At 41.3% G+C, this 21,854-nt stretch overlaps 1 protein-coding gene across 7 annotated transcripts in view; it reads left to right on the plus strand.

The window, feature by feature from the left end:
• Positions 1-21,854, plus strand: part of HHAT (hedgehog acyltransferase) — a 349,307-nt gene that overhangs the window by 212,819 nt on the left and 114,634 nt on the right. For all 7 annotated transcript variants that reach the window (XM_050951880.1, XM_050951879.1, XM_050951882.1 and 4 more), the window contains one exon: positions 13,553-13,697. In XM_050951880.1, coding sequence (XP_050807837.1) covers positions 13,553-13,697 — 145 coding nt within the window. The remainder of the gene's footprint in view (positions 1-13,552; positions 13,698-21,854) is intronic.

Below are 21,854 nucleotides of genomic sequence, written 5' to 3' on the forward strand. Positions count from 1 at the left end.
AACAAGTCCATCAAGTTCTGCTAGCTAGCAGGAAGCTCTCTACCAGAACTTCATGCCTTGCCAAGTGGAAACATTTTTCCATATGGTCTTCTCAGCAAGGCCTCTTGCCCATCCAGTTATCAGTACAAACCATTTTGGAGTATTTGCTACATCTGAAACCACAAGGTCTGGCAATTTCATCAGTTAAAGTGCACCTGGCATCGATTTTGGTGTTTCACATCACGGTGGATGAGTGATTGGTATTTTTCACATGAGATGACCATTTGTTTTCTCAAGGGTCTAGAAAAACTGAACCTACAGATTCGGGAGCCCATTCCCCTGTGGGACTTAAACCTGGTCATGTCAAAACACATAGGCCCCTAGTTTGAGCCACTGTCGTACTTTTCCTGGAAGGTGGTCTTTCTGATGGCTATCACTTCAAGCAGGAGGGTCTCAGAGATCAGAGCCCTTATGTCAGAAGAACCCCTGTACACTGTCTTCTTTAAGGACGAGGTACAGCTTCGTCCTCACCCTACGTTCCTCCCAAAGGTGGTTTTGTAATTTCACAGTAATCAAGCTATTTTTCCTCCCCTGAAACTTTGTGCAAGCGGGGAAGAGGAACATCTCCACACACTGGCTTTCTATATTGAGAGCAGAAGACTGTTCTGTACACCACGCAGTTCTTTGTGACAATAACAGACAGGATGAAAGGCCTTCCTATTTCAGTTCAGAGGATTTCATCCTGGATCACATTGTGCATCCACACATGCTACAAGCAGGCGGGGGTCCCACCACCAGCTACAGTGATGGCCCATTTTACGAGGCAAGCTTCCTTAACCGTGTTCCTGGCCAGGTGCTGATCCAGGATATCTGCAGAGTGGCAATTTGGTTGTCGGTACATACATTTTTGTCCCTCTATGCCATCACCCCGCAAGCTAAAGATGATGCCCAGTTTGGTCGAGCTGTGTTGCAATCAGCATGTCAATGCACTCTGATCCCACCTCCCATGGTACTGCTTGGAGTCACCTAATGTGCAATGGGCATGTGCAAGCACTTGAATTAAAAACAGTTACTAATTTTGTTGTTCAAGATGTGTGTTGCACGTGTCCATTTCATGACCCACCCTTCTAACCTTCTGTCAGACTTGACGGGCAAGAAAGAACTGAGGGAGTTCGGGTCAGCTGGACCCCTTATACCAGCACATGAGCACGTGGCACCACAGGATACTAGCGCTGACCCAGTAGATATCATTGAAGGAAAAATGTCTGGTGACTGTGCATGCAGCGCCCGCACAGCTAATGTGCAATGGACATGCACACATCTCGAAAAACAACACTTATAGAAAGGTCTGGTTTTTTTACAGCACCAGTACCCCTAGCTCAAACATGTGCATTATAAATACTTGCAGTGCAACTGAGATACACAGTGCAACTGAGATGCACACCAGTGTAAAGATTTTATTTTAACAGGAACTCTAGTTGAAACTAGACAAATTCAGATTGGAAATAAGGCATTTTTTAACAGTGAGAGTAAATTAATCATTGGAATAATTTACCAATTGTTTTGGTGGCTTCTCCATCACTGACAATTTTAAAATCAAGATTGTATGTTTTTCTAAAAGATCTGCTGTGGGAATTATTTTGGGGAGGTTCTCTTGCCAGTGTTATGCAGGAGACCAGAGTAGGTGATCATAGTGCTCCCTTCTGGCCTTAGAATTTTTTAATCCCCTCCCTGTGTTGGCTCTCCAGGGGGCTAATAGATGTAAAAAGTGAAAGGTTATTTTTGTGACACTGATAAGCAGATGTGATTCTGAATAAACACGGGGAGCAGAATACGTCTGAGTGATATTTTTACACAGTCAGTTTGCTGACCCTAACCCTGCACATAGTTAAGGTTGTGTTAACAGAGTTCAGTTTTACGGGAGCTTTAAACCTTTATTTTATAAAAATCACTTGAAATTGCATTAAAAAACTCATGCAATCTGAAGTTTGAGCACTACTTGAATGTTTGTGCCTGTTTGCTGAAAAATGAACTGACATAGATATAATACTGAGAGTTTATAAATCACCTCTTTTAGCATTTTTTAATGGAGTCGTCTCACTTTTTCTTTGTACCTCTTTTGCAAGTAATCTAAAGCATTCTGATACCCCTCTTTGGCATGTTGTTGTTCCTCGTGCGCTGATTAGATATAAACATAAGGAGAATCAGACCCTATATTTCCTGTTTTCAAAATTACAGTCGCATTGTATTCAGAGTGAACTGGACATATTGAAATTAAAACATGGTCCAAATCATGTTTTCACAGCTCTGAATGAAATTTGATGGTTTTTCTTTGAGGTTTTACTTCACCGTTTGGGCTTAAATTAACCTGGATACAATATTTGAGGGGACTGAAACGACATGAACAGAAACCATCTCGAAAGTTTGTTGAACTGATCTTAATTAAAATAAAAAAAAAAGGTTTGATCTGAAACCGGTCAGTTCTCTTTCAGTTCCTTAACAGTGCTGTGCTTTATGCATCCAGCTCTAAAGTAGTCCCTCAACTGTACTTTTTTTTTAAATTCACTGAGAAATATTGCTGTATGAAGTTATCAAAAAGCATTTATAGAAAAATACAAATACCCTAAAGGAAGCTACAGTGAAACTCAATAATATTTTAATCCATTTATCAAAGCACTTGTATTTCTCCATTCAAAGCAGATGAAACAGTAATAAATATTGTGCAAAGAAAGCTGGTCAGTATCCAGGGCATTTTATTAGAGTAAAAAAAAAAAAAAAAAAGAGTGGCTTTTGGCAACTCTTGTTTCTTTTAGAGTCCCAATTGCTTGGGACACTAGAAACTAGACTCAACAAAGTAATAGAGTTTTGTAGCCCACAATCCTAAATTACTCCCTGATACATGGAGAAAGATCTCAGTCCTGCTCCCTTTGAAGTCAATGGCAGAATTTCTGTCGATATTAAATAAGCAGTATCAGGCCATATAAAAAAACGGATTTCTAGGATTCTGTGATTTAGTCTGCTCTATTTGAACTAAGAAAAGAAACCATGCATTTGCATTTATTTAAGGTATAACAAGTTGGCTCCCCCCATTAAATGATTATTTTAACTAACTTATTACTTGATGTTCTTTACTATAGCTTTTGGACAGTTTCCAAAAATTCCATTACAGAAAATAATAATAGAGTAAAGAAATGCTGTCAGCCATTCTTGGGTTTAAATGGTTCCTGCTAAATTTTTTTAATCTTAATTGAAACCATAACATTTACATTCCTGTTTCTTCCACAGTAAAATGCAGGATGTCTCAAGCTAGGAAAGAAACTAAAATTAAATGGAATGTAACTTTTAAAAAATACTGTAGTTAATGAACCTGTGGTTTATTAACTAAAACTAAAAATGTTCCCCTTAAAGAACTAAGCACAGAAGTGAATCAAATTGGAATAATCTATTTATTTTAAACACTATTTTACAATGACGGGCACTATCCCTTTATACAGGCTTTTAGTCTTTTTGTCTAAAATATTTCACCAAGTTTTGTGTTTAAATCTGTATTTATGGCTGCAGTAAAATGGAATGATAAGTCAATTTCAATGTACCATAACTCTGAGACAAAGCATCAGTGGTCAAAGCACTAGCTTTCTTTGTGGTTTCAGAAAAGAGATGAGTTATTTTTTAATCCTTTTTTGTACATATAGGCCAGTTTCATAGTAATAATTTCCATATTTTTCACATTGTCTTAATGCACAGCAGAGTTTCTTTTTATAAAAATGAATTTCACTTGTTTACCTCCATAGTAAAATAACTCCTACTGTACTGGGGACCAGAGGCAAGAATGGTGATATTCATATTTTCAGCTTTGGAGAGAGCTTTATTTTAGTAGTTTTAAGAGCAGAGTTTTTTTATTTTGTTTAAATATTTAAATTGTTTAAGTATTTTGCAATCTCTGAGTCTTGTCCTTGGAGCTATAGAAATCTGCGGGCATTAAGATGTCAGTTTTTATGTCCTGAACCTTTAAAGAGGTAGACATGAGTAACTTTACTCAGGAAGTTTTCCATTAAAATCATGAGTTAAGTTGCTCATGTGCATAGGTGTTGGTAGGGTTGGGCCTTATCCTACAAACACTTGCTCCTATATGTAAATTTACTGATGTGAATAGTCCTGTTAAAGTTAATGGGACTAATAACACAAGAAAAGTTAGGCACATTTGTTAACTGTTTGCTAGATCAGGGCCTAGCGGTCAGATCCAGCACCCAGTAAAGTCAATGGAAAGACACCCATTGACTGGATTCTGTGGCTCTAAATAGTTAACAATGGATTTTTGAGAGGAAAATTCTTTCTTAGGAATGTAACTCACCTAAATTAAATAAGGTAACTATAAAGTAACTATAATGCCCCCTCCAGCACGTGACCCTCAGTTATATCCTCTCAACATGTGTCCCACACTCGTTTTAGGGCTTTATCCAGGTAATTGAGGATGCTCAGCACCTCCCAGAGGATTAAGCCTTTAGTGAGCACATGCCTCTTCAGTACATTAAGACATTCTTAGCTAGTTTCCAGCACACACTAAGCTTTGATGACCTTTATTATGCAGGAAATATATCACTTCATTTATTAGATGTACATTTTTCTGTCACTTACTGTGTGAGGGTCAAGAACCTGTATCTTAACCTTTCTCTTTTAAATGACAGAATGATGTATGTACTTGCACATTTTACTTGAAACATATTGGTTCTATTAAATGAAAGCTATTTCCAGTAATAGTTTCTGCATAATGGATGATCTTTTATTTGGACTTAAATCTATTTTATTTATTTATTTCCTTAAGCTGTAGGGTTGGAAGATTTACGCCCTATCCCTGTCCCTAAGCAGCTGTACAGAGTAAGAATAACATATATAGTTTTAAAACATGTAACTTAGACTTGCGCTCCAGGATGCCATTTATTGAGATCCCAGTGTTGTCATCTCCTGAGATGACAAAAGCCTGAGTAATGGATGCGCCGTACATCATATTCCAAAGATCAGCTCATTTGGATTCTGCAGGACCAAATGAGGGAGTGATGTCCAGAGCTGACAGTCCTCTCCGTAGGATGTACTCAGACCTTCAAATCTCTGGGAACATAAGGAAGAGTGCCTACCTGACCACAGCGATCCCATTGGCTTAGAGAGAGTGAGAGAGACTCTCTTCCAAGAACCCATATGACTTTACAAATCAATTAAAACTCCATCAGTTGTCCCAGAAGTGAACAGTAGCAGATCCCACTTGATATACCCTTTCAGCTTAACTGTGAACCACTGTTAACTACTCTCTAGGAATGGTTTTCCAACCAGTTATGCACCCACCTTATAGTAGCTCCATCTAGGTTGTATTTCCCTAGTTTGTTTATGAGAAGGTAATGCAAGACAGTATCAAAAGCTTTACTGAAGTCAAGATATACCACATCTAATCCTTCGCCCCATTCACAAGGCTTGTTATCCTGTAAAAGAAAGCTGTTAGGTTGGTTTGATGCCATTTGGTCTTGACAAATCCATGCTGACTGTTAATTATCACCTTATTGTCTTCTGGGTGTCTGCAAATTAATTGATTGCACTGAAGTTAAGCTGACTGGTCTGTAATTCCCCAGGTTTTATTCCCCTTTTTATAGATGGGCACTATGCGTATATCTATACTATCCGCCGGATCGGCTGGCAGCGATCGATCCAGCAGGGTCGATTTATCGCATCTAGTCTAGACACGATAAATCGACCCCCCTGCGTGCTCTCCCATAGACTCCTGTACTCCACCAGCGCAAGAGGCGCAGGCGGAATTGACGGGGGAGCGGCAGCAGTCGACTCACCGCAGTGGAGACACCGCGGTGAGTAGATCTAAATACATCAACTTCTGCTATGTTATTCACGTAGCTGAAGTTGTATAACTTAGATATCGCTGGCTCAGATATCTCCTCAGTCAGCTCCTTGAGTATTCTAGGATACATTTCATCAGGCCCTGGTGACTTGAAAACATCTAATTTGTCTAAGTAATTTTTAACTTGTTCTTTCCCTAGTTTTGCATCTTATCCTACCTCATTTTTACTGGCATTCATTAAATTAGATGTGCAATTGCTACTAAACTTTTTGGTGAAAACTGAAACAGAAAAGTCATTTAGCACTTCTGCCATTTTCTGTTGTTGTTTTTTCTCCCTCACTGAGTAATGGGCCTATCCTTTCCTTGATCTTCCTCTTGCTTCTAATGTATTTGTAGACTTTTTTCTTGTTACCCTTTATGTCTCTAGCTAGTTTAATCTTGTTTTGTGCCTTGGCCTTTCTAATTTTGTCCCTACATACTTGTGTTGTTTATGTTCATCCTTTGTAATTTGACCTAGTTTCCGCTTTTTGAGTTTCAGATCATTGAAGATCTTCTCGTTAAGCCAAGGTGGTCTCTTCCCATACTTCCTATATTTCCTATGCAGTGGGATAGTTTGCTCTTGTGCCCTTAATAATGTCTCTTTGAAAACTGCCAACTGTCTTCAGTTGTTTTTTGCCTTAGACTTGCTTCCCAAGGGATCTTACCTGCCAACTACCTGAGTTTGCTAAAGTCTGACTTCTTGAAATCCATTTTCTTTGTTATGCTGTTTTCCCTCCTACCATTCCTTAGAATCATGAACTCTATCATTTCATTATCACTTTCACCCAAGCTGCCTTCCACTTTCAAATTCTCAACTAGTTCTTCCCTCTTTGTCAACCTCACATCTAGAACAGCATCTCCCCTACTGGCTTTCTCCGCTTCTGAAATAAAAAAATATCTCCAATACATTCCAAGAACTTGTTGGATAATCTGTGCTATGCTGTGTTATTTTCCTAACAGATGTCTGGGAGGTTGAAGTCCCCCATCACCACCAAGTCCTGTTGCTTTGGATGATTTTGTTAGTTGTTTATACAAAGCCTCATCCAGAAAGCTTACCTACCTGGTTAGGTGGTCTGTAATAGACCCCTACGATGACATCAACCTTGTTTTTTACTCCTTTTATCCTTACACAGAGATTTTCGACAAGTCTGTCTCCAGTTTCCTAATGGCTCAGATACGGGCCCCTGGGAGGCAACATACCTCCTGGGATGCTATGTCAGGCCAACAGATAGGTGCCTCCCTCCCGCTCAGAAGAGAGTCATCCACTCTCACTGGACTCTCTCTGTTTCCAGACCATTCCAGACATTGTTTGGTCAACATTCTACTTTGATGATACACATTGATGTGTTTTCAAAAGTTTCCCAGCTCCTCAAACCCACCCAATTTTCATTTTTATGCTCACTTTAAAAATTACGTGAATTTGTATAGTTTGGTAAAGCTTTGTCAAAATGTCTAATCGTTTATTTATCCCATATGGTCCTCCAGCTGCTCAGTCATGCCTTAGCCTCCATTTTCGGTATTCTTAACTGCAGATAAATAAAATAACCAATAACCATTAGTCAAAATATGTCATTTCCCTTCTCTGCATCCCATCCACTCCATCCTCATTCAGCTCTTCACCCATTTTCTTGGTTTTATATAGTGCCATTATTTTTGGCAAGTAACTACAATCCAGATTACCCAGATTTAGAAGACACTTCAAGGTATTACTCCTCAGACTGTTGAGAGCTATTATCATTGCAGTGCCTGGGGAAGAGGTTTGAGGAGGGTAGTTCTCATTCCTAAGTGTATCTCCTAAGGGAAAAGCCCAAGAATCCTACTCAGAACAATTGGATCGCTTTTGTTGCTGCCTTATAGAGGTAAGCATGCTCTTGGCAATATCCTTTGGTGGTAATACTGGGTGAAGAGAAGGTCCCTGGTGACAACTAGTTAAAGGAAAATTTCAATACATGGTTCAAGAGTTAGAAATTTGATTTTCCGAAGTCTCATCTTCAGGTACATACTCATACCACTTGTGCAACTATAATCCTGATGAATTCATCAAAACAGCCCACATGTATTTTGCCTTCTAACTTTTTTAGGACCTTTATATCAACGACACATTGCAAAAATATGTACAATAAGGTAAACTGAAATGAGAGTCAGCTGGCTGTCGTCAGTATTAGCACTGAATGCATTTAATGTTCCACTCCAACATAATTTGGATTACAAACCTGAGTCCTCTATTAAAATCCCTTATAAACTTCAAATGCTAGAGACTCAACAATCTTAAATCGCAATCACACTTATCCTTCATATCTTGGTGGTTGAAAATGAAGGATCAAACTGGGATTATGTGTCCCATCCACTAAAGTTCTTTGCTTAGTGCATGGAGCATAGGCAATAGTGCAATATACGTTCTGAATAAAAGTACAAAGCCTTTCTCTCACTTTAAAATTGTCCTGGATAAGGTGGCTGACAGAAAATAAAATCATGCAGACCAGATAGTGAACAAGGTAGCTAAATGGATGTCATCTTTCCCAAAAATTGTATTAAGCGTTCAGCTCAATTAAAAGATAAAGGAAGGTAAAACTGCAGCAGAGCAATGGTGAATCAAGCACAATGTATTTATACCACACCCATCTTAGTATTGGCATGTTAGAGCCTTATTCAATTGTGTGCACAGTCCTATAATATATACTCTGTTATGTGTAAGACTCAGTATTTATTGTAGCTCCCAATTTTTTCTTATCTTGTTCCTGCATTCTTGAGTCTCCAGAAAGGCAGTTCCATGTAACAAAAGACAAGTGTGGGAAATGACTGTTGTGCTGCATGAAGGTGTAAATTCAATCATATTAGGATTCCCCAAACATTGACAAGATTTAATTCCTGTGGAATAGGCCCTTGTTTAAAGCACTCTAACCACCTCAACAATCTCGATAGCAATATTGAATTTACATGGAAGTTTGCTGTAGCCTCTCCCAGCACAGACTTTTAAATGAGGTGGATTGCGATGCTAGTCATTTGTCTTTATAAGCCTTCCTTTTGAGGGGAAGATTATTGAGACGGTTATGCTTAGGATTGCCAACTTTCTACTTGTACAAAACCGAACACCCTTGCCCCGTCCCTCCTCTGAGGCCCCGCCCCGGTCACTCCATCCCCTCCCCCCCCCGTTGCTCGCTCTCTCCACCGTCACTCACTCACTCATTTTCACTGGGCTGGCACAGGGGGTTGGGGTGCAGGAGGGGGTGAGGGCTCTGGGCTGCGGGTGCAAGTTCTGGTGTGGGGCTAGAAATAAGGGGTACAGGGTGCAGGAGGGGGTTTCAGGCAGGGGATTGGGCTGTGGGGGGTGAGGGCTCTGGCTGGGGTGCAGGCTCTGGTGTGGGGCCGGGGATGAGGGATTTGGGGTGAAGGAGGCTGCTCTGGGCCGGGACCAAGGGTTTCGGAAAGCAGGAGGGGGATCAGGGCTGGGGCAAGTGGTTGGGGCATGAGATGAGGGGTTTGGCGTGCAGGAGGGTTCTCCGGGCTGGGACTGAGGGGTTTGGGGGGAAGGGGGTTAGGACATGGAGTGTGTGTCAGGAGTGCAGGCTCTGAGTGGCCCTTACCTTAAGCAGCTCCTGGAAGCAGCGACATGTCACCCCCCAGCTCCTACGTGGAGGCACAGTCAAGTGGCTCTGCCCACTGCCCCGTCCACAGGCGCTGCCCGAAAACTAGACACCTGGCAACTCTAGTTATGCTGAGCCAAATCTATCAATAGTTGCTGCCCTCAGATTACCTTGGCCCAACAGAGTTCAGTAGTAGTTCATCTTTCCCAGTGACTGGCTGAGAGAGAGGTTTAGGCTACACTTATTTACACCAGGGACTGCCGAGGATCAGGACAAGTGCAGAAGTCGCTTAAAGCAACATTTGCACACACTTCTCCAATGTTGCACTTTGTGTTTCTGGGACCCATCAGAGGATCTGAGTGATGTGTGATTGTAGTTTTTTGTGTATATGCCTAGAGGTCATGATAGGTTTATCTTTACAGATTGGAAAAATAGATAAATAAATCAAATGTAGGGGCAGTCAGCTATAGACTCCAGACCATGAATGAAAGGGGCCAATGAGCATGGATGCCAATATAAGATTTTTGGTCAAGTGTCCACAACTTTTTTGTACCTTAAACACCAAACAATTCATTAAATGACACGTTTCTTGACAGCAGAAAAAGGGGGAGATGAGGATTTCAGATTCCACAGCTGAACACCAGCTTCCAAAGAAACTATACAGCTGAAGTCAGAACTTAGAGTAACTGCTGGCATTTTTCTTGCAGCAGTAGAATTGATGATCTAGAGAGTGAAACAGCACAGAGAAGAGCTTTTGAAATAGCTTTCATTGAGACAAACTGTCAGATCTTGAGAACAGTCAACAGCATGATAAATATTTAAATCACAAATATTATTGCTATTAATCAAGACTCACCTCAGTCCTTTCTCATTGGTAAATTACTGCTTCCACTGGGTTAATTTGGACACAATAGCTGCTCGGGTACTTTCATAACTGGATTTTTCTGCATGACATGAGACATTTAAAAAAAGAGTTTGATTTTTCTATCTTTGTTACCGATGTGCAGAAAGTTCATACACTCCCAAGAAAATCTTTACTGCTTTGTGAATCAATTCCTAGCGGAATAATGAAAATTAGCTACAGCATAGCCCTAAAGTAGTTCAGTGAAACAACTGTTTCTGTGCTGAAATGCTCTTATATCTTGTAAATGACCAAAGACACATATTTAAACAGTACAAGCTGTCTGTAGTACATATTGATTTTTCCTTTCTGTAAGTGTAATCAATTTCTATTTATAAATAAACTCAAACCTATAATTGTATGTTTGTTTTAATTAAGGGAGGCTGTTATACATGCTATAGTCATGCCACCTTGGGTTGTGAAACTATCAGATCTCATAAACTAGGCAGCACTGGGCCTGATCATTACTTTCATGGGAGACTTGGCCAAATTCTAATTTGGGTGTTATTTTGCCTATCTCAAGTCTCCCTACAGTTTTACACTTCTTGGTTTCCTGCACTAAACTACTGTTTGTAGTTGCTGTACAGTATCCCAATTTTGTAGGGACAGTCACAATTTTTGGGTCTTTTTCTTATATAGGCTCCTATTAGCCCCCACTCCCATCCCGATTTTTCACATTTGCTGTTTGGTCACCCTAGTGTTGAGCCACTGGCATTTTTTCACCCTTGATGGTAGGGGACAGAGTGATGGAGAAAGGGAGGAAGGGAGAGCATAATATAAGAGTCATGGTTAAAGCTACGTTTTAGTCACTGGTATTTTTAGTAAAAGCCATGGACAGGTTATGGGCAGTAAACAATTCATAGCCATGACTGTCCATGACTTGTACTGTATACTGTATTATGGAAGAATGCAGGTAAAACAGATCAGGAGACATACAATTCTCCCCCAAGGAGTTCACTCACAAATTTAATTAACTCATTATTTTTTTAACGAGTATCATCAGCCTGGAGGCATGTCCTCTGGAATGGTGGCTGAAGCATGAAGGGGCGTAGAAATGTTTAGTATGTCTGGCATGTAAATACCTTGCAACACCAGGTACAAAAGTGCCATGCGAACGCCTGTTCTCACTTTTAGGTGACATTGTAAACAAGAAACTGGCAGTATTATCTCCTGCAAATGTAAACAAACTTGTTTGTTTGAGTGATTGGCTGTACAAGAAGTAGGACTGAGTGCATTTGTAGGCTCTGAGGTTTTACAATGTTTTATTTTTGAATGCAGTTATTTTTGTACATAATTCTATATTTGTAAGTTCAATTTTCATGATAAAGAGATTGCACTCCAGTACTTGTATTAGGTAAATTGAAAAATACTATCTTTTGTTTTTTACAGTGGAAATATTTGTAATAAAAATAATGAGATATTATAGTGGAAATATTTGTAATAAAAATAATGAAATAATGATAAAGTGAGCGCTTTACACTTTGTATTCTGTGTTGTAATTGAAATCAATATATTTGAAAATGTAAAATAATCCAAAAATATTTAAATATTGGTATTCTATTATTGGTTAACATCCCTAAAATATTATTTTATTAAGTAACTCTTGGTATTGGGGTTATTGTTGTAGTCCACACACTTCCCTCTGTGATTACTTCGTTTTGGGCTCAGATTTTCAAAGGAATATCCCAGCCTTTATATTCGGTGTATATTTTCCCTGAAGTTGTGTGGGAGATTCACTATTACTGGGTACATTTCACACTGAATCTCATTGTTCCATTGTTGTGGGTGTGGGTGTGTTGGCTCACTTTTTTTCAGCTGAATATATGCCAGCATTTCTTTGCTGAATAGTGCTGATATACGTTAGACTGCCAAACATGCAGGTTACAAAAGAGTTACTGTTCAGAAATACATTGTAATGACATTTTTAGGCCTGTATATTTGTTTGAATTTTTGGGCCTTCGTTTTCAGTCATCTGCAGATGTTATTCTGATGTTTACAAAGCTAGCAGTCTACTTGCCTCCCTAGTAAAATTTGTGGGACCATTTTGTACAAGTTCCATGTTTCTGGTGTCTGAACACTAATTCTGGTACAATACAGCTATTACAGATAAACAAATTAATGCTCTTATTGTTGCTACAGTAATAAAATACTCAGCACCCTTTGCCACAACATCCTGACTTGATCTGAATAGCTGTGAGAGGCTGAACCCTTCCTGGCTAGTTTCCTTAACTCTCGTGGGAGTTTGGAATGTTCACTACTTTGCGAGAAGCATTCAGATTCTGAGAGGATGAGTCCCTAAATAAAGACACTTTTGGAACCTGAAAATGTGGTGTACAATATATATTGTTCCTTATACCGCACTGTAACTATACAGTATGCTTTCTTAATCTGATTTACCATAATGCTATCTTTGTAATTCATTTTACCGGCTGAAACCTAAAGGAGGACAAAACTTTTTAAAATGGTACAGCTAGTATTAATTTACAGTGCATAGTCTGCTCCAGGGTTATTGTGGTGGTTAACTTGACTTATATGCTGCATTAAGATGAATGGCGAAAACTGTCTTGTCAATGTAAGTAGTTATACAATACCTAGGTTCACCTCTGAAATGAATATGAGCAGTGATGTCACAACTTACAGTTTAATTCACTTTCCAATCAAAATATTTGTTGTTTTTATAAGGGAACTTATTGTACTAAATAATTCTGGTTTAACTGAGGCATCTGTAAGCAAATGCTTAAGTGAACTTGTTATTACTTTATCAAAAATGTTAGTGGCTCTTTAAATCCTTTATATCTGGACAGAATCACTTTGGTCCTTTGAAACCAATTGGCTATTAGAACCTGTTGAATACCATTGGCCATATAAGAAGGTGTGTTTGCTTCTCAACTCACGGGCAGAATGCCTCAAGGAAGATCGTGAAAACTAAAAATGAGTGTTACATTGAAATAATTGTTAAAGCTGTAAGGCCAATCCTGAATTCGTTACTCAGTCAAAACTCCCAGTCGGCTCAGTGGAAGTTTTGCCAGAGTATAAGCACTTCAGGATTTATCCCATAATGATTTGATCTCGAGTCTGAATGCTTATCTGCCATCATTACATTGCATTTTCCAATGTGAGTTGTAAAAATGTTATTGCAATAACAATTTCTCTGTAATTTTGGAGTGTTAACTCTGTGTTAACCTTATCTTTCTTTTCGTTTCTTGTCAGGATCGTTTTTTCTCGCCGAGAATTTGTCGTCGACTTCATGCTGCCCTGGCAGCTGTTTCCACTTCAATGTTGATTTTGTCCAATCTAGTGTTTCTTGGAGGAAATGAAGTTGGGAAAATCTACTGGAACAGGATTTTTGTGGAAGGTAAGTTATTTCGACATGCTCTAGGTGATAAGGCTTTCAAATGTTGCTTTGAGATTGAGAGGTCAGATTGTCATCTCAATACCCATGTGAAAAGCTGAAGTAAGTTTTGGTCTACACTACGCGTTTAAACCGATTTTAGCAGCGTTAAACCAATTTAACTCTGTACCCGTCCACACTACGAAGCCCTTTATATCGATATAAAGGGCTCTTTAAATCAGTTTCTGTACTCCTCCCTGGCGAGAGGAGTAGTGCTAAAATCGGTATTACCATATCGGATTAGGGTTAGTGTGGCCGCAAATCGACGGTATTGGCCTCCGGGCGGTATCCCACAGTGCACCACTGTGACCGCTCTGGACAGCAATCTGAACTCGGATGCACTGGCCAGGTAAACAGGAAAAGCCCCGTGAAATTTTGATTTTCATTTCCTGTTTACCCAGCGTGGTGCTCTGATCAGCACGGGTGGCAATGCAGTCCCAAATCCAAAAAGAGCTCCAGCATGGACCGTACGGGAGATACTGGATCTGATCGCTGTATGGGGACACAAATCTGTTCTATCAAAGCTCCGTTCCAGAAGACGAAATGCCAAAGCGTTTGAAAAAAAAATCTCCAGGCAACACAGTGCTGCGTGACAAGTGTAACGGGAAGCCAGAGACTCAAATGGACGCTCATGGAGGAAGGGAAGGGGGTACTGAGGGCTCCAGCTATCCCACAGTCCCCAGCAGTCTCCGAAAAGTATTTGCATTCTTGGCTGAGCTCCCAATGCCTGTAGGTTCAAACACATTGTCCGGCGTGGTTCAGGGAATAGCTCGTCAATTTACTCTCCCCACTCCACGTGAAAGAAAAGGGAAAGAAATTGTTTCTTGAGTTCTTTCAGTGTCACCCTATGTCTACTGAATGCTGCTGGTAGACGCGATGCTGCAACAGTGAAGAGCAGTATCCACTCCTCTCCCCTGCCTGGTGGCAGACGGTGCAGTAGGACTGGTAGCCGTCCTTGTTATCAACCCGTGAGTGCTCCTGGCTGGCTTCAGGTGAGGCTGGCCGGGGGCACCTGGGTGAAAATAGGAATGATTCTCAGTCATTCCCAGTAGATGGTACAGAACGGCTGGTAACCGTCCTCATCATAGCAACTGGGGGCTGATGGAGCTCAGCCCCTTCCCTTTCCTGTGTAAAGAAAAGAATCTGTCCTGCCTGGACTGTCATAGCAGCGGCATGCTGGGCTCCTCTCCCCTGCACCGCTTAATGTCCTGCCTGGACTGTCATAGCGGTGGGAGGCTGCCTCCCCCTCATTTTATCTCACTAACAAGTCACTGTTTCTTATTCCTGCATTCTTTATAACTTCATGACACAAATGGGGAGGACACTGCCACGGTAGCCTAGGAAGGTTGGGGGAGGAGGGAAGCAACAGGTGGGGTTGTTGCAGGGGCACCCCCCGTGAATGGCATGCAGCTCATCCTTTCTGCAGGATCTGGCACGGAGCAGCTGTGCTGTCTGATACACTGGTTCTCTAGCACACTTGCCCCATATTCTAGGCAGGACTGACTCTATTTTTAGAAACCATAAAGGAGGGATTGACTTGGGGAGTTATTCCCTTTTTTGCCTTTGCGCCCCTGGCCGACCTCAGCCAGGAGAACCCATGATAGCAGCAGACAGTACAGAATGACAGATAACTGTCATCTCATTGCTAATTTACACCGGCAGCAGACGGTACAGAACAACTGATAACCATCTCTGCTATCATGCAAAAGCAAATGAATGCTGCTGTGTAGCGCTGGAATATCGCCTCTGTCAGCAGCATCCAGTACACACATGGTGACTGTAAAAAAAACAAAAAAACAAACAAAAAAAAAACCTGAACGGGCTCCATGGTTGCTGTGCTATGGCGTCTGCCAGGGCAATCCAGGGAAAAAGGGCGCGAAATGATTGTCTGCCGTTGCTTTCCCGGAGGAAGGAATGAGTGGCGACATTTACCCAGAACCACCCGCGACAATGATTTTTGCCCCATCAGCCACTGGGCTCTCAACCCAGAATTCTAAGGGGCAGGGGAGACTGTGGGAACTATGGTATAGCTACGGAATAGCTACCCACAATGCAACGCTCCGGAAATGGATGCTAGCCTCGGACCATGGACGCACACCGCCGAATTAATGTGCTTAGTGTGGCTGCGTGCACTTGACTTTATACAATCTGTTTTATAAAACCGGTTTATGTAAAATCGGAATAATCCCGTAGTGTAGACATACCCTAATTCTCTTAACAGTGTAACGGAGATCAGAATCTGGCCCACTGAATCTAAATAATTATAAGTGGATTGTTTTAATAGTTGTTCTTCTTCACTTAAGGTATCAGTCCTCCTCTGCCATCAGAGGTTGAAGGAGATAGTTCCCCTGTCCGGGTGCCAGGCTTTCCTAGAAGTGGATTGACACTCATGAACAAATAGGCATGGCATGATCATTTGGCCAGGCTGGAAGTTCCCCCCCCCCAACTTTAACATTAACACATCACATATATCAATACAAACACTATCCCACGAAATCCAATGCAGTGCATGCTCTCTATGAAGGGAACCCCATGAACAAAGTGAGATCAAGGCTCTGTGTCCAGCTAGTGCTACCATACAGTCAGAGCTGAGCAGTGATAATCAAAAGCCTTTGTGGTAGATCTGCCTGGATGGATGTCCTGCTGATATTTATAAAGGGGTGATTCTTCTTGTGAGGGAAGTACCCACAGGTTCCTACACTCATAAGCTCCTCAGTGAGCCCACTGCTGTCTCGTGCTTCTCTGGAACTTGTAGAAAATGGCTTCTCCCTGTGCTGTTTTCTCCTGCCCTTCTTTTACCTTAACTTAGGGCCCAGCTTAGTTCAAAGAACCCACTTAGGAATCACCTTAACAGAGTGAACTTGTTCAGGGATCATATGATGTTCAGTGAATGTCTCTATAAAGGCAACCAAAAAAGAAATCAATCCACAAAACTTAAACACAATCAAATTGCATGAAGATAGGTAACATAAATATTTTAGACTAAAATGTTGTGAAACATTATTTAGTTTTTATTGTTTTGGCAGCACTCATAAAGCCAACAATGCTCTGCATCCTTGCTGTTTAGTATTTTCAAGGAAAAGGTTGAAAAGGGTTCATTTACTATATGATTAACTCTTGGTTTGTTTATTTGTTGTTTTTCTTGGTCAGTGTAAGTACAACTACAGAGACAAGGTGGATGAGGTAATATCTTTTATAGGACCACCTTCTGTTGGTGAAAGAGACAAGCTTTCAAGCTACACAGAGCTCTTCTTCAGCTCGGAAGAACAGCCCTGTGTAGCTCAAAAGCTTATTACCTCAACCACTTTGTGTTTCTGATATCCTGGTACCCACACGGCTACAACAACACTGCAAACAACAATGTAAGCACAACTAAGGAAATACGACAAAAACATTGAAAAAGGTAGAGTTGCTAGAAGAATTATTTATTGTTATCTGAATATTAATATACATTATGGTTTCTGTTCCTACAAGTAATAGTTTCTGAAAGCTCATCCATGTCTATAGTTTGCTGTAGAGGTTTTATAAAAGATCCTTTGGAACTAAAATATGCCCTTATTCATGAGAAGGCTTTAGCAGTTTACACAAAATTGTATTTTCATCTTCTGAAGGCTTCTGTCATAACATAGAATTGATTGTAAGTTGGCTTTTGTTCTTTCTTTTTGTTTATTATTAGTAAATATTTTATCTTCTAGTCCTTGGTTAATTATTGTTCCTTTAGCTCACGGGGGGTTTCATCAGTACAGAATGAGATATTATAGAGTGCTTAGGTTTGGAATAACAAATTAGTGTAATAATTCAAAACTTTGTTTTCCTTGTTAATTTAATCACATTTATCTTTATTTTTAAGAAGCTAGAAACTTTGCTTCGCAGAACTCACATACTTCTGTTAGGAAATTCAGTGTCATGTGTTTCATGTCCGTATTCTGGTATCATGCACATGGCTATGAGTATTTGCTATTACAGAACATGTCTAAAAACTGTACTGCACTGACAAAGGTGGATAACAAACCAAAACCAGAAAGTGGTCTTAAATTTTGCTGACCTTTCATTCTTTATCTGTTCCCACATCTTCCTGCTACTGAACAAATGTCATGTGTTGAGTGCGGCGTTCTCCATTGCAAATCAAGATGAGCTATTCAAACTCTCATTGTTTAATTTAAATTAATTAAAATTGTTGTACTTATGGGAGACCTAACCATCTACAAATATTTTTAGAGTGTAGACTCTAAGGGTGAAGAGAAATAATTTAGATCCCACATGAACCCATCCCTCAAAATGTTTAAATCAAGATTAAACAGAGCATTATGGTATATGCTGTCAGGGTATTCTTGTGTCAGTCAAAAGATGGACTGGGTGACCTGAAGGGTCTTTTTAGTCTCTAATTTTTGTGATTAAATGTGTAAAGTAAGAGATTAAACACTGAATGTTTTTGACTTATTTGGAAAATTCTCTTTTTGTACATTTGTGTCCTGTACAATACCAGCAGTGTGACGTTTCCATGTGTGGTTTTCTCTTTTTCCTTGTGGCACTGGTGAACTCTGGATGGAATGTGTTGTTACTAGAACATTAAGAGGAGTCCAGTTTAAAATGGGAGGTGATCCCAGTGGTCAAACAAACTTCATTTGGGATCTGTTTACAAGGAGGCTCAAGCCACCTGTCTTCTGTTGTTTCCAAAGCTGTGCCCCTGCATGCAGCAAAGTTCTAGTACAAACTCAGCAGTTTTTTTTTTCTTGTTTGTTTTGTTGTTGCTTAAGTGATCAAATTTACAGTAGTCAAAGGGTTAGACTTCAAAATCAAAATTGTTTGGTAGGCTTTGCTTCAGATTGTAATGAATATTGTACAGCTGTCCAGGGAATTGTCCGATTTAGGAGAGTCCTAAGGGAGTGGGGATGAGAGAGGGGGAAGTACACTTGAGTACACTGATGTGCTACTAAGACAGGCTGGATGAATCTCTAAACAGTTTGAATCAATAACTGTTAGCTTTGGATTGAAAAGAGAAAAAATGTTAAATTAATTTGGGATGAAAAATGACACCAAAAGTCATCTGCACACTCTGTCCCTCTTTAACATCTGCAAGAAATTCACCCCAGTTTGGAAAGCCCAAACAAGTCTTTGCACCATGTATACCGTGAGATGGGGCAGCACAGGAGAGGCTATGGAATATCTTCCTCGGCTAGGGCACCGCCACATTCCGTGCAGTCTGTGGAGCAGGACTTTATAATAGGCCAGTGTGGATTTGCGGTGGGCTGGGGAGGCCATAGGTTACATGGGTGTAGTGGGTTACAACCCTTGTATAATGATTGGGAGGGGGAGGGAGGTAAAGAACTCTATTTTGACCCATGATCTGAAATAGCAGCCACAGGCCGTGTCTACATTATGCATTTATACCGAATTTATCAGCATTAAACCGATTTAACCCTGCACCCATCCACACAACGAGGTCCTTTATATCGATATAAAGGGCTCTTTAAACCGGTTTCTGTACTCCTCCCCAAAGGGAGGAGTAGCGCTGAAATCGGTATTGCCATGTCAGATTAGGGTTAGTGTGGCCGCAAATCGACGCTGTTGGCCTCCGGGCGGTATCCCACAGTGCACCACTGTGACTGCTCTGGAAAGCAATCTGAACTAGGATGCACTGGCCAGGTAGACAGGAAAAGCCCTGCAAACTTTTGAATTTAATTTCCTGTTTGCCCAGCATGGAGCTCTGATCAGCACGGGTGGTCATGCAGTCCCAAATCCAAAAAGAGCTCCAGCATGGACTGTACGGGAGATACTATATCTGATTGCTGTATGGGGAGACAAATCTGTTCTATCAGAGCTCCGTTCCAGAAGATGAAATGCCAGAGAATTTGAAAAAACCTCCAGACAGAGGCCACAGCAGGGACTCAGCACCGTGCTGCGTGACAAGCGTAACGGAAAGCCGAAGAATCAAATGGACGCTCATGGAGGGAGGGAGAGGGGACTGAGGACTCCAGCTATCTCACAGTCCTCGCAGTCTCCAAAAAATATTTGCATTCTTGGCTGAGCTCTCTATGCCTGTAGGGTCAAAAACATTGTCCCGGGTGGTTCAGGGTATATCTCATCAATTTACCACCCCTCCCTCCCCGTGAAAGAAAAAGGAAAAAAAATCATTTCTTGCCATTTTTCAATGTTACCGTATGTCTACTGCATGCTGCTGGTAGACGTGGTGCTGCGGCACTGAACAGCAGCATCCCCTCTCCTTCCTTTCCTGATGGCAGATGGTACAAAATGGTGGAAAACTGTCATCATCCCGTGAGTGCTCCTGGCTGGCCTTGGTGAGGTCGGCCAGGGGCGCCTGGGCAAAAATGGGAATGACTCCCTGTCATTCCCTGCAGATGGTGCAAAATGCTGGGTAACCATCCTCATCATAGCAGCTGGAGCCTGAGTTCCATCAGCCCCCCCACCCCTTTCTTGTCTAAAGAAAAGATTCTGTATTCCCTGGACTATCGTAGCAGCTGGACGCTGCCTCCCCCTCATTTTATCTTGCTAAAAAGTCAGTGTTTCTTATTCCTGCATTCTTTATTGCTTCATCACACAAATGGAGGGACACAGCCACGGTAGCCCAGGAGGGGTGTGGGAGGAGGGAAGCAATGAGTGGGGCTGTTGCAGGGTCACCCCCTAGAATGGCATGCAGCTCATCATTTCTGCGGGATATCTGGGGCTCTGACCTGGAGCAGCTGTGCTCTCTGACTCTCTAGCACACTTGCCCCATATTCTAGGCAGGACTGACTCTATTTTTAGACAAAACATAAAGAAGGGAATGACCTGGGAAGTCATTCCCATTTTTGTCCGTGCACCCCCGGCCGACCTCAGCGAGGCCAGCCAGGAGCACCCATGACAGCAGCAGACGGTACAAAATGATTGATAACCGTCATCGCCACTTTCCACTTGCAAACAGTACAAAATGATTGATAACCGTCATCTCATTGCCAATTTACAATGGCAGACAGTGCAATAGGGATGGTAACCATCTCTGCTACCTTGCAAAGGCAAATGAATGCTGCTGTGTAGCATTGCAGTACCGCCTCTGTCAGCAGCATCCAGTACACATACGGTGACAGTGACAAAACGCAAAACAGGCTCCATGGTTGCCATGCTATGGTGTCTGCCAGGGCAATCCGGGGAAAAAGGGCTCGAAATGATTGACTGCTGTTGCTTTCACGGAGGAAGGATTCAGTGACGACATTTACCCAGAATCACCCACAACACTGTTTTTGCACCATCATGCATTGGGATCTCAACCCAGAATTCCAGTGGGCGGGGGAGACTACAGGAACTATGGTATAGCTACAGGATAGCTACCCACGGTGCAACGCTCCAGATATCGACGCTAGCCTGGGTACATGGATGCACACGACCGAATTAATGTGCTTAGTGTGGACATGTGCACTCGACTTCATACAATCTGTTTTACAAAACCGGATTATGTAAAATCGGAATAATCTCGTAGTGTAGACATACCCTTAGAGAAGCTATGTTCTAGCCCTTCAGCCTGTGGAGGTGTAGGAACGGTGAATTACCTACAACCCCCTCAGAATACCAAGTAGTCAGGCTTTGTGTATGTGCCTATGTGGGCAGCAGATAGAAGGAGGCGGAGACATGAATCTCACTCCTGTTGTCTTCATGAGGTGATTGTTTGCAAAGTTATTCAAAATGTAAATGGTGAACCTGAATGACTTAATAATACTATATATTTCAATGCAGACATTAAAGCTACAACTACAGGCATTACTGAATTGTCAGGTCCAACAGGTAAAATAAATCTTGGAATGGCAATATGTAAAAAACATCCACTGTGTGACAATCTGTGCCAACAACCTGTAATTGTGGCTTTTATGCAGAATATCTCATCATGGTGATCAGAATGCTACTTCAGAGAAATTGGAGTTCTGTTCTTAAATTACTTTCCTAAATAGATGAGTTAGTTTGTATGAAAGCTGCTGAACTGAAATATTCTATCCACAGCACAGGTACAGCATGAGCAGTTGCAATTCAGGCTTCCTTAGCGCTGCCCAGCCAATGGATGGAACAACAGTGGGGCTGTGAAGGCCGTTCACGAGCTGAGCCTATTCAATGCTGGTCTCTGTGCTGATATGC

This window comes from Gopherus flavomarginatus, chromosome 4 (assembly GCF_025201925.1).
Source record: "Gopherus flavomarginatus isolate rGopFla2 chromosome 4, rGopFla2.mat.asm, whole genome shotgun sequence".
NCBI classification, from domain to species: Eukaryota; Metazoa; Chordata; order Testudines; family Testudinidae; genus Gopherus; species Gopherus flavomarginatus.